This window comes from Panthera uncia, chromosome C2 (genome assembly GCF_023721935.1).
Source record: "Panthera uncia isolate 11264 chromosome C2, Puncia_PCG_1.0, whole genome shotgun sequence".
Taxonomy (NCBI): Eukaryota; Metazoa; Chordata; class Mammalia; order Carnivora; family Felidae; genus Panthera; species Panthera uncia.
In genome coordinates, this window is record NC_064810.1 from 75,389,261 (window position 1) to 75,402,881 (window position 13,621).

Sequence of the window (13,621 nt, forward strand, 5' to 3'; positions counted from 1 at the left end):
AAGAAGAGCACCCACAGCCTGGGTGCCTGGGTGGCTCTGTCAGTTAAGCCTGGGGCTTTGGCTCAGGTTACAACCTCAAGGTTGGTTAGTTCAAGCCCTGCATCAGGCGCTGCACTGACTGTGTGGAGCCTGCTTGGGATGACCTCCCTCTCCCTCTGCTCCCCCCCCCTACTTATGCTCTCTCCTCTCCTCTCAAAATAAATAAATAAACTTAAAAAAAATAAAGAGTAACCACCCCCTAGGTTATTGCCATTTGACATAAGAGTTGGCTATTAGTGGTAGATAATTTTTTTTAATGTTTATTTATTTTTGAGAGAGACTAAGCGGGGGAGGGGTTGAGAGAGAGGGAGACAGAAGCTCTGATGCAGGGCTGGAACCCACAAACCTGGGAATCATGACCTGAGCCAAAGTCCCATTATTAACTGACAGAGCCATCCAGGTGCCCCAAGTAGATGAATGGTTTTAAAGATGATATTACTCCTTTTTCTCCTCTGGATGTAACATCACAGAAATCATGAGGATAAAATTCAAGAGAAAAGATGGGGGAAATAAAATACCTTAACTGAGAAGTATTTTTTTTTTTTTTTTTGTAATCGTAACAATTTATTCTATATAATAGTAATTGTGAAGCTAGGGCTAGCTAACACAGAGACAGACACTTTAGGTTCTTGAATTTGTATTTTATATTTAATTTTTTTTAATGTTTATTTATTTTTAAGAGAGAGAGAGAGACAGCGTGTGTGAGCAGGGGAGGGGCAGAGAGAGACATAGAATCTGAAGCAGGCTCCAGGCTCTGAGCTTTGAGCACAGAGCCCAAGGCAGGGCTCTGGGGCTCCAACTCATGAACCCTGAGATCATGACCTGAAAGTCGGATGCTCAATCAAGCCACCCAGGCGCCTCTTAAATTTGTATTTTAATTCTTTTTATTAAAAAAAAAATATTAATGTTTACTTTGTTTTGAGGAGAGAGAGCATGAGCCGGGGAGGAGGAGGAGGGGGGAGAGAGAGAGAGAGAGAGAGAGAGAGAGAGAGAGAGAGAGAGACAGGCAGACAGAATTCTAAGCAGGCTCCAGGCCCTGAGCGGTGAGCACAGAGCCCCACACAGGGCTTGGGGTTCAAACTCCCCTGAACTCACGCACTGCAAGATCATGACCTGAGCTGAAGTCAGAAGCTTAACCGGCTGAGCCCCCCAGCACCCCCCCCCCCCCCGTATTTTAATTCTCTATTGAGCACCCATGACAGGTTAGAGATTGTTCCAGGCACTTTTTGGAAACAGCAGTGAACACAATGGACGGGAACAGCTATTCTCCCCAAACTTAAATTCTAGAATGGATATAGATCATCTTCCCGTTTCACACGCCCCTCAGGGGTTGGGGAAAATGAGATATATCAAAAAGAGGGGGAAAAGCCAGTCCGTTCACCAGGTCCTACATTAGGTTGGCATTGATCACGTGGCCAAGAACTACACAGGGGCAGTGTTAAGTCTGGGTGCTGCGTCGGCTCCCCAAGGGCTGCTCCATCCCAGAGACGCCGCGTTGGGCTTTTCCCTAGTTCCGGCGCCAGAGCCGACGAGTCCGCCCCGCCCGGCAGGGGGAGCCGGGTTCGCCCCGTCGGGCCCGGCAGGCAGCGCGGTCCCGCCACCGCCGACTCTCGGCCGACCGCGGACGGCGAGCGGGCCTCCGGCAGGCACCGCGCGGGTTTCGGGTTTCGAAGCCGCGCAGCGCACACCGGCGCTCGGCGGCAGGTGGCGGCAGGTCTCGGGTCCCCGAGCGGCGGTCGCCTTGAGTGCCAGAGACTTTGGCTTGACGTCTCCTCACCTACGTCACCAGTTTGACAGCCTCGCACCAAATCAGAGGGCGGCGCTCGCCGGGAGTCCCTGGCGTCACCGGGAGCTCCCGCAGATTAGAACTCGCCTCTCCTAGCTCCTCCCCTCAGTCCCATTTAAAGCTCCTACAGGCTTTACCGAAAAATTGAGGGCTCAGTTTCTGCAGCGCCTTCTTCCACTGCAAGATGGTAAGTGAGGACCTGGGGTTTAGGTAATACGCTGGGGAAACCTGGGGGCTCTGAGAGCTAGTAGGCTTTGCATTTAGAATTTCTTCCACCTTGGATGCAAGATTTCTCTGCTACCTGCCCATTAAAAGGGGTGTTCTCTGCTGCCCCATCTGCTTCTCCCCTATCTTCTTCCCTCTCTCTGCTCCCTCAGTCTCTCATTCCCCATCTCTCTCATCCTTTTACCTTCTTGTGTTATTTCTACTCTCTGTACTTTCTCCCAACTTTCTTCCCCCCCCCCCGCCCCCGCACCTGCACTCACTTTTCATTCTACCTCTTCCTGTAGATTATGCACATATTTGCAGACATTTGGATTTGAGCTAGTCCAAGGGTATTTGAGGTTTGTTTTCTTCTCAGGTGTCAATTGCATAATAGTTCAACTCTGATTCCAATAATAACCTCAGGGAAAGAGCCTACAAACATGCTTTTAGAATAAAAGAAAATAGTGCTTGATAAACTTTTGGCTGAATTTCTTTGGTCTGCGCTGCCCAAGCTGGATTTGCCCAAAAGATTGGACTTTTTCAAAACTTAACTTACTGAGGATATTAACAAATTGTGACTTAATTAGCTTAATTCTCTCTCTCTCTCCTTTTCCTTCTTCTTATTTGTTTTCTCGCTGTTTATGTTATGCCCAAAAAGTCCTCAAGTCAACAAAAGACTTGTAGTGGTCAAAAAGAGTTTGTCCAAAGCTGGACTCTGCTGAAATGAATGGCTTTTACCTGATTAAACATTGACAAATAATTAAGAATGAGCTGTTGTACAAATTAACCCAGGAAGGCTGCATACCTGCCCCTGCTTGGACATTTGGAAAGACTGTGTGTTTGAAGTTTGAGGAGTCGGGGGCAGGAGGGTGTTCGCTGGCTCAGAACACAGTGGAGAATACATGCCAGGCAGTTAGTAGTGGCAAGATAACTTTGGAAGGGCACTGAGACCTAGTGCTGGAGAGATCTAGAGCCTGCTGCCTCTGCTGACTAACGTATTTCAGCTTTAATGATATGTTTACTTGGAGTGACTATAGGTACCGGTGCTTGGAGTTAGGAGCAAAATGTATGTAGTTATCTCTGGAATGTATCTATATGTCTATACATCCATCTCAAATGGTTTAGACCACTATAGGATCCAGCAGCATTTAAAGCCAGGGAAAGGAGGAAGGAAGGGATGGAGCAGGTGTGTAATTCAGAAACTGAGAAGCAAAGATAAGGAGGTTTCCTTATATGTCATGTTCAGTCCTTTTCAGCCTTAGCGTTCTGGGCTCTTTGTCTTTTAACGTTATTAGAAATATAATTAAGGTATTGCTAGAAAGAGCCAAATAGTCCGTATATCTTTCAATCATTAAGTAGAATTCCTTTTACTTAGATCCTGGATAGCCTGTTAGATGACTGAGTCATGGCAACAGCAAATACTCTTGGATATTTACAAATTTGGTCCATCCAATACTAGCCTGTTCTTTGCTGAGAGAGCCTAAGGAAACTACTGGGTAAACCCAAGGAGCTGATTCCCTGTTAGTAATTATATTTTGACCACTTGAATTAATCTGGGATCTATGCTTAACACCTGTACTGTTTTTGATTCATTGCATGTAATTTGTGCCTCTTTCTCCCACCCTTATCCCCCTCCAAATCCCAATCATTCCATCTCCTGGGACCCTCCCCACCCCCACCCTGATCCCTCATACTGAATTTCACAGAACACTGTTCTGCCTTGCCAAGACCAGTACTTTGTAGGAGGCCAGAGCTATAATTGCCCGTATTCCACTACAACGTCAGAATCTAGTGTTGACGTTTCCACGGAGACTTGGGTCTCTTTCTGGGCTGCTGGTCTCCTGGACAACAGAGAGCCCCAACAAGCACCACAGGCACAGGGTAAGTTCTGCTCTTCTGCTTTCCCGGTAGGTCTGAAGCCCTTTTCCAGCACCCATAGTTGCAAAGCATCATGGGCTAGAACTCTGTAGAAGAAGAAATGGTATGGGAAGTTGAGGAAAGCACAAAGACTCCTGCATTTCACACCCTAAATAACCTGATTTTCTGTACTGTCATATATTGAAAATGAGATTCTTCCCCTTGCCCACTGGACAAGATATATTCCTCCCCACACTTTATAGTTTTTGGAGATTTCCAACCCACTGAGGGAATTTGGTTTTGGGTCAAAGATTTATAAACAATATTAGTGAGACGCTTTTGTAGTCAAGATACCAGTTGGAGCATTTCTTTTGGAATTCAGGAAAGTTTCCCTGGGTATAAGAGAGAGATGAGAAAAAATTCTAATATACCCTTTTATTTCATAGGGAAGTCCTATGAACATTGTCTTTTTTTTTTTGTATCCATAGCATGTTTATTTTTAAAAAGTTTATTTAGAAAGGAAAGCCAAATCAGAACAACAGTTATCTTTCAAAATGATTTATCTCAGTACTCTTTCCTCTGTCTCTAAAATGAATAGCTATTCTTTTTCTTTCTTTTTTTTTTTACAAAGCTCTTGACCAAATTTATTTATTTTTTGGTTTGTTTTTCTTTTTAACTGGATCATGGTTTTGTTTCTTGTTTGTTTTTTTTTCAAATTTTTACTTAAATTCTATTTAATTAAATTCTACTTAAATTCTAATTAATTACACATATAGTGTAATATTGTTTTCAAGAGTAGAATTTAGTGATTCATCACTTACATATAACACCCAGTGCTCCCAGCAAGTGCCCTCCTATTCAGGAGGCCCATCACCCATTTAGCCCATCCCCCACCCACCTCCCTCCATCAACCTTCAGTTTGTTCTCTATTTGTTCTCTTAGAGTTGAATAATATCTTGTAAGTGGGGGGAAAAATGATTCCTTTTTGCTCAAAGAAGACTTCAATTTTGGAGGGAAAGATAACATTGATGGAAAATCATGTATTAATTTTCACTGGGGGCTGAGTAAATAGTTCTCATAAATATTAAAGGAATTTCTATATTAGCAATCTGGTTTCTAGAAAAACTTGTAGACACTTCACCATTAAATATATGTACTCCTGCTTCTGTCATATTATTTTTTTTTGAATTTCAGAAAAAAACAAACAAAAACCCCCAAAATAATGAAACACACTTATATTTCAGGAAGGGAGTTGTTCAGTGTTGTCTTTCTACCACAAGCAACAGAGAAGACAGAATGCCCAAGAATATAAAACCAAACTGTATACAACTTTATTCCTGTCTCCTTACTCATCATTTTACTTTAGTTGAAAATATTTCAGGAATATTTCAGTTTCCGTAGAGATGAGCAAGAGTTAAAACTGTACTAGATGAGGAAAATAAAACAAAAGTAAACCTATAGCATGCATAAGCATAGTTTTTACTGATAGGTATAGTTTGCTATCAAATATGAAAAAAAAACTTCTTTACAAAAGCATAAGAAACATACGAATGATGACATTTGAAATACATGAATTCAGGGTACAGTTTTGAGATTTGCATCAAGGTCTTCAGAGAAGCAAGATCCAAATTATTTTCAAGTAGAAAGTGATACCACATATAATTCTGAATATGTACTCTCCATCAGCTTTAATGGATAAGCAAACAGGCCAAGATTTTCATAGTTGGGGAAAAATGACACCATCAAAAGTAGGAGTTGATTTTAGAGGCAAACACTATGTTATCAAACGCTAAACCTTAGAAAATAAGATCAAAACTTGGAAAACATAGTGGAGTTGCAATGTTATGCCTAGCAGGGGAAGGATCAATAAATATTTGAGTGAATTCATAATGCAGATGGGATGGTTTTTATAAGCTTAGCCAGCAGGAGTTTATATATTAGGAAGAAATGTAACCTCTTAGCTCTTCAAAATTCATCCCTTTAGCCATTTTGGCAGATAGTCTATAAATATTTGTCTTTCATAGCATGTTTATCCCTTCTGGAAGCTTTAAATGTTTTGTTTCCTATAAGGAGGCAATAGCTATTTTTAGAAAGGTAATTGGATCCATTAAACTGTCTGAAATCCCTCCATGAGCTCTGCATTACACAAAAACCCCAAGTGTGTTTTCTCAGTTATCCATTTGGTATTTTCACATAGAATCATCCAGTGACTCCAATTTCCCTGTTCCTAACTCATGTTCATGGGAAGAGGCTCAGCTTTCCTCTCAGCTCTACAGAAACAAGCAGGTATGTATAACCAGGCAGACATGTTCCATGCAAATGCAGTCCATTCTTTTTTTTTTTTTTTTTTTTACTTTTATTTTATTCTTAAACTTATTTGAGTATAGTTGACTCTCAATGTTACATTAGTTTCAGGTGTACAACGTAGTGATTTGACTTCTCTATACATTATGCTGTGTTCACCACAAGGGTGGCTACCATCTGTCACCATACAGATATACTGCTGTCACACGACTACAATATCATTAACTGTATTCCCCATGTTGTGCCGTTTATCCCCATGACTAATGCATGCCATAACTAGAAACCTTTATCTGCCTCTACTCTTCACCCACGTTGCCCTTCCCCCATCCCCTTCTCTCTGACAGAGAATACAGTTTATGCTCTGTATTTATAGGATTCTGCCTTCTATTTGCTTATTCATTTTGCTTTTTAGATTCCACATATGAGTGAATTAATATGGTATTTGTCTTTCTCAGTCTGACTCATTTCACTTAGCATGTAGTTTGTTCTTAACATCACCCCTTAATGTTACTTTGCTTCTTTTCCCTTGTTAAATTCATATGTTGACTTGCAATTTAGAACCACAGTGAGTAAATGTCCACAGAGGTGGACAGGAAGATAGGTGATCAATGTCACAGGGAAGAAAACAAAAACAACAAATTCAACAAGAACAATCAAAACCCTCTAGGGGGCCCTATAGTCAGGACCTGACTGCATACATTTTAGTCCTATGACCTCTTGAATCCTCTTTTTCCATACCTATGGAATTGAAATATTTATATTGCCTTCCTCAGATGGCTGCTTGAAAGACCAAATGGTATATTGAGTGTGATAGTATTTTTAAAGCACACACATAGCTCATCACTTGGAGAGGGATGATGATTACAAAGTTTTTGCAAAGATTGCTTCATTGATCACGTTTTATTTGTTGTTGTTCCTGAGAGAATAATTTGATCTAGTGGATATACAAACAGACCAATCTGAGGATGAAGGAAGCCAGCCCCCCTTGTTTTTCTTCTTTTCTTAATGTGCAAGGAAGGAGTCCAGCGAAACCTTTCTAAATCCTTTTTTCTATATTTAAACAGTTGCACGCAGCTCATTTTCCTACATACCTTCCCGATTCCCTTGTGGTTGCAATCTTAAAAGTCATATAATCTCTTCAAACACTTTGCAATGAATAAGAAGTTCAGAGCACAAAACTGAACAATCAGGTGGTAGGTGGGTGTAGATTGAATTTAGGCGTTAGAGGACAAGGGCTCCCGGAGGTTGAGTTTGTAAAACAAATAGAATAATGATCAAGTTTAAGCAGGTTAAGGATCAGTGGCATTATTATAAGGTTACAAAGTCAATATAGTAGAGCAGCCTTCACCATTGTATGCTTTTTTGCAGCTCCAAGATACTCTGGTGCAGAAGGAAGAAGAACTTGCTAGGTTACACGAAGAGAATAATCACCTTAGACAATACCTGAATTCTGCTTTGGTTAAATGTCTTGAAGAAAAGGCCAAGGTATGTAACTATCCCTTTTATAAAAACACAGCAGTGATTTGAGAATGGAGGTAATTTGGGTAAAACTGCTTAATTAATTGTAGAAGGTGTACTGAACAGCATGGCTTCAAAGGCATTTCTGGGTTAGATGGAGTTTTCTGAAAGGAAATATAGCACTTTCACAAGAATTTTTATGTATCATTTCTTAGAAGTATCTAGAGTACAGATGTTAGCCATGTATTACAGCAAAAGTTGCTTAAGAATCAAGCCAGTCAAAGGAATTGCTAAGACAACAGAGGTTAATCAAAAGACAGAGAGCTAAATGGATGGAACACTGCAGTGGGAATCGGATCCGAAAGACACTCAGTTCTTCTTATCATCAGATTGACTTTCGGTAAATCGCTCTCTCACTTAGCCTCAGTTATGTTCATCTGGATATACATGGCCTAAAAGATCGTTGAAAATCTCCTCAGCTCTAAACTGTTATGAATATGGGTGGAGCCCAGATTTCTTGAGTGGCAGTTATAGATCACCAATTATGTTATCTTTTAATGAATCGTTTTTCTTATACTCTTAAATGAGTTAGACTATTTCTAACTCAAGGACTTATAGCCTGTCCACAGTCTCTTCCTGTTCTTCTTCCTTTCTCTGGGTTTTATATTTCTGTTATCTTTTTGTCATTTTGTTACAATTATTGCTTCTGTCATCAATCTTTTCCTTGCTTCTAGACAAGCTACGTTATTTGATATTATTTAATTTAAATTGATTATGCTTCTTGCCATTTTTACTGAACATAAAAGTTCAGAGAAGAAAAGATACCATATCTGACTCCTTTACAATCCAGTTAGCTTTGTTAAAAAAGGGAGCACATCTCACAGTTATTAGCTTGGGCTCCTTAGTCCAGCCACCATTTTGTAAAACAAAGGACATTTATTAAATTAGTAAATGATATAGATTAGGCAGGTTTTTTTCTCTCTGTTTCCCAATTGTCCAAGATGTAGAATAATACATATCACACGAAAGTGTTATGAAAGTTAATGGAACAAGAAGAAGCAGTGTTAGTTACTGTTTTCAATCAGTTGCTCTGTCTAGAATCACATGGCTTTGATTTAATCTAGGCCGCATGATCCTTAGCAAGTCACTAATATGCCTGTGCCTCAGTTTCCTCGCTAAGGAAGATTTTAACAGTACCCATATAAAATGACATTATGCATGTAGCCAGTGTTCAATACATGATAGTTGCTATTATTGTCATTATTATAATAATTACTTTCCTGAATTGAAAATTTAAAGACATTATTTTTTCTTTCAACTTTTAAATGATTAGTAAAAAACATGAATTGTAGTTTCCAGGTAGTAACTTGTCATTATAGATTTTAAGTTGGAAACAGAAGTTAATTCACTTTTGTGTGTGTGTGTGTGTGTGTGTGTGTGTGTGTGAGAGAGAGAGAGAGAGAGACAAAGACAGAGACAGAGAGAATAGAATATTAATCATGTTTTCTAAGGAGTTAAAGTGACTAGTTAATATTTGAAGGAGTTTTAATTAGACAACAGTAAAGAAAATGATCTTGGTTGACTCTCTGACTGTATATTTTCAAATGCTACTTTCCTAGAAATTACTGTCATCAGATGAGTTTTCCAAAGCATGTGGAAAATTCAGAAAGGGAAAGAGGAAACCCAAAGAGCAAAGATATTTTCCTCCTGAGATCCCCCATCACAAAAATGCCAAGAGAAACCTCTCCGGTGAATTTGCTAACTGTGAAGAACAACCTGGGCCCCCTGTGGATCCCTGGGTTCTTCAAACACTTGGATTAAAAGACCTCAATACCATTGATGACACTTTATCAGCTAACTACAGTGCCCTCTCCTCTCATCCCAGAAGAATTGCCAGCACATTTCCCCAGTTTCCGGATGATGCAGCCAATTATGAAAATATCCCCAGGGAGGGTCTGCCAATTGACTATGGAGGTGACCAAACAACCCCCTCACATAGCACTGCCAGGCACGGGGAAGATTTTCACTTACTTTCTCAACTTTCAAATGAGCCAGGAGGGCTGCAAACTCCTCCTTACTATACTACTGATGTGTCTCCCAATAAGACAGAGATGGCCTTTTCCACATCCCTGAGCCCTCACTGTAATGTGAAAACTCATTCCTTCCACCAGGGACAAGCCTTTGTTTGTCGAGATGAGGAGGGAGGCTGGAAGTTCACTTGGGTCCCTAAGCAGTCTTAGTGACCCCTGCTCTAACACAAAAGACTGCCATCAACTCTGTTTACGAAGACCTCTCTTGCACTTGAACCTGACTATTTGGAATACGGAAGCTATTGCCCAGACTGTCTCCTGCCACTTTAAATGTCAATCTCAGTTATCCACTTAAATCTGCAAAGAACAGCTTCCAAGAATCCATGATGAAACATGCCTACTCTTTTTTCACCTAAATTTGACTTGTTTACATAGCAACACCTGCTGTTGACTTCCTCCCTTTGCCCCGTACTTGAAAAGGTATTTTCCAATTGCCTGAATACTTCTATGAGGCCTGCAAATGCTCTTTCAATTATAACAAGTCTAACAGCTTTTCTCCCTTCATCAAGCAGTTTGAATGTTCATAGCCTCCACCCTCTCACTTTCGTCCCTCTCCTGCTCCTCTTTATTTCTGAAAACTGCCTCTAGAGTGAATGCTATCATTGCTCCAAGTGCCTGTTACTGAGTGTTCAGTTAGCTGGGGTAGGGTAGAAAGAAGTGTCTTCGCCCATCATCATTCCCGAAGACATAATGTAGATGTGAGCAGTGTTATATGTAGTACAGTTCAGTAAGTTGAGTGTCCTGTGCTAGAGTTGATAAAGAGGCTCTTCAAAGAGCTATAACTCTACTGAATAGGAAATACCACTGATAAATTAAAAGATTTAAGAGAATTAAAATTACTTCAAAATGTGCCACGGTACATCAGCTTCTAGAGGCACCTGGCATTGTCTCTTTAACCAACCATCCTAATTGCCTAGATGCTGTCAAACTTCTATTCCTGGAAGTATTTTCATTCATCATTTTTTTACTCATTGGTCCATTCAAAATGATTGTAGAATCATGTACCAGGCACTGTGCTATGCGTGGTGATAAAATGTGAGCAAGTTAGACCTTGTGGCCACCCTCATAAGACTTACAGCCACTTTTCTGCTGTGACCTTGAGAAACTTACTTCCCAAGTGTGATGATTCAGTTTTCCTGGCTGCATAATACAGAAGCTGGATGAGATAATCACTAACATTCTCTAAATCGAGGCTGGGTCCATCAGTTTTACACCAACACGGCCATCCTAACTCACTACTCTGTTCAATTTTGATAGATGCTATACATATATTGGGTGAGCCTTACATACAATTTTTTAAAATGTGAATCATTTGTAGTTCATACAAGAAACCATTGCTCTGATCACAGTATTCCTTTTCTGGTATGAGCCCACTTTGCAGGTTAATTCAGTCTCTGTGAGAGTAACTTGCTCTAACAAATAGAAACATTATTTTTTTAAATAAGTGTGCATAAATTTAATGTAAATTTTGATGTCAAAGATTTCTCTTTCTAAATAAAAAAAATAAATTCGTAGTGCTAATGCTAGTTCTCCTCAAGCTCTCTATCCTTCCCAGAATAATTTACAATCAGAGATGCGCACCTATGTTTTTTGGAGAAAACTACAGTTAGTGATAAAATTCACCACCTTGAACCTCTTTCCTGTTTTTCTGTTTTCACCTCTCAGTGCGTGAGAACATGAGTGTGCCCTTTGGAATTCTTTGTAACTGAGACACGACTTTTGTTGTTGTTTGGTTCTTGGTGTGTTTTTGCGGTTGTGAGCAAGTAATCTATTTTATTAAGTTTTGTTACCACATTGTATTCTTTATAATCCATGAAGGAGAATCTAAGATACTAACTGATGTTATTCTCCAGAGTATTTTCATGACTTAGGAAGAGATAGAACACATTCTATTTTCTAAACACAAAACAAAATAAAACAAAAACAAAGAAGTGCCTTACACTGCAGTATCGGTGCCCCTGGTGGGTAAAACTTATCTTTTTAAAATAACAAATTTAATAATTAAAATTAAAGAATTAAAATTGATTATAGTTTGATACACTAGGAATCAAGAAAGCAACATAACTACTTTAAAAGTCTAAGTGATCAAGCTGTAAAACAAAATTGATCAGTCAACAAGTATTCATTTTGCACTTTTGTGTGCCGTATCATGGTCATGAACCATGAGTAAACACCCAGGCTTAGAAGGATACGTTTGAACAGTAAAACAGAGCCTCATAAAATGTAATAGTTTAAAATGAAACTTGGTCCTTTCCTGGCTTAAAGATATTACAGCACTCTTGTGATAAATTATGGTAACTTTCTCTGGCTTATTCCATGGATGAAAGAGTTACCACATCTTGTGACCATACCTACAGACATTTGATATTTAATTGCATTATGTATAAAAAAATATTTTGTTGATGTTTGAGAAACTGGAAATTTCTCTCACCTGAGTATATGTTCTAACTTCTAAAGTTTTACCATAGTACTTCAGTAAACCACAGTTAAAATTTTATTAATGTAAAGTGAGAAATAAAAATTAAATACTTTTGTGATTGTGATAAACATCTTTATATTGTGTAGAACATTTTCTAGTAATGGGTTTTCTTCTCCTAGGTTTTAACCATAATCCTATTTATTGATTTGTACCTCTTTTATATGATGTATATGGCCAGACCAATCTTCAGCATTTAGGGTTTAACCGTTCTTTGTTCTTTTCCTTATCCAGGATACATTAATGAGGCTTTCAGGTGTTAAATGGCCTTGAGTCAAGTGCTTTGTAGGCACAGCAACATAACCTCCCATAAATACTAGCTAGCATCCAGCATCAATTTTAAAATTTTGATGACATTTCCTATGTTCTCTGATCATCTGAAAATAAATCCTACCTAAATCTCACTAATATCTGGAAAATAAGGGCATTTGGAAAGCTTCAGTTATGCAGGTGACATATAATGAATGAGATTAATTTAAAAGACTGCAGTGATGATAAACTATAATCTTGAAAAAATGGAAAAAACTGTGAATCAATATAAAAAAGTTGCTGTATTTTCTCTATTTCAAAAAAACAAATATTTTTCAATGTGACAGATGAATTCAATAGCCAGCCTACATCACAGGTTCAAAGGAAAAAGTATAGAATTTAGACATCTGGTGATGATTTTTTGAAGTTTACGTCTTGTCTATAAAGTCAGAATACACAATTTTACATTTGTTTCAGTTAATCAAAAGTTTCGTGTGCGCAAATATTAGATGCATCATTTTTTCTTTATTTTTCACAAAACCAAATAAAATTGGTTTACAACCTACACATGCACAGTGTAAGTATATTTCTTAACATATTTGTTGTATTTTTATCTATATTTTTTTGTTACGTGAACATCATCAGACATCCAGTTATAATTCTTATGTTGGATAGTCTATAAATGTAAAATATAATTTAACAATTAATATTTTAAATGACTTTGATTTGTTTGTGATTGAAAATATTTCTAATTATATGTGAGTCAATTTTGTAATGAATTCATGTCTAATAAATAAATAAATGGCAAAAGCTTAATCCTACTTTTCTCCCTTATTTTAAAAATGTGCTTCAATGAATTGAGCAATAGACTAAGAAAAAGTTTTCAGGTCTCATTTCTGCAATAAATATTATGGTATAGAAAGGATATGTATATTAATTTTCAAAAAGTGTTAAGATTAATAATTAAGGTACTTATTCAATACATAATAGCCTGTGTCCAGCTCTATAGAAGATAAAGGATTGAAATATGTGCTCCAAGTAACTTGCCTATAAATGAGAGAAACATAAATATGCTTATTTAAACAAGTGAATAATTAGCTCTCATAATTGAAAAGTTTGTGTTTCAGCTATAGCTGGATCTAGGTGCCCAAGGAATAT

General features: G+C 38.5%; 1 protein-coding gene across 1 annotated transcript; it reads left to right on the plus strand.

Moving 5' to 3' along the window:
• Positions 1-1,944: 1,944 nt before the first annotated feature.
• Positions 1,945-13,283, plus strand: GMNC (geminin coiled-coil domain containing). Its single transcript, XM_049628410.1, has 5 exons — positions 1,945-2,012; positions 3,736-3,910; positions 6,084-6,172; positions 7,559-7,675; positions 9,268-13,283. Exons 1-5 carry the CDS (start codon positions 2,010-2,012, stop codon positions 9,886-9,888), a joined length of 1,005 nt encoding a protein of 334 aa, XP_049484367.1. The 5' UTR covers positions 1,945-2,009; the 3' UTR covers positions 9,889-13,283.
• Positions 13,284-13,621: the final 338 nt, after the last annotated feature.

Excerpts from the sequence above, each read along its gene's own strand:
- GMNC (XM_049628410.1), top strand. Across the intron at positions 6,173-7,558 it reads AGCTCTACAGAAACAAGCAG|CTCCAAGATACTCTGGTGCA; the intron begins GTATGTATAACC and ends GCTTTTTTGCAG. Across the intron at positions 7,676-9,267 it reads GTCTTGAAGAAAAGGCCAAG|AAATTACTGTCATCAGATGA; the intron begins GTATGTAACTAT and ends CTACTTTCCTAG.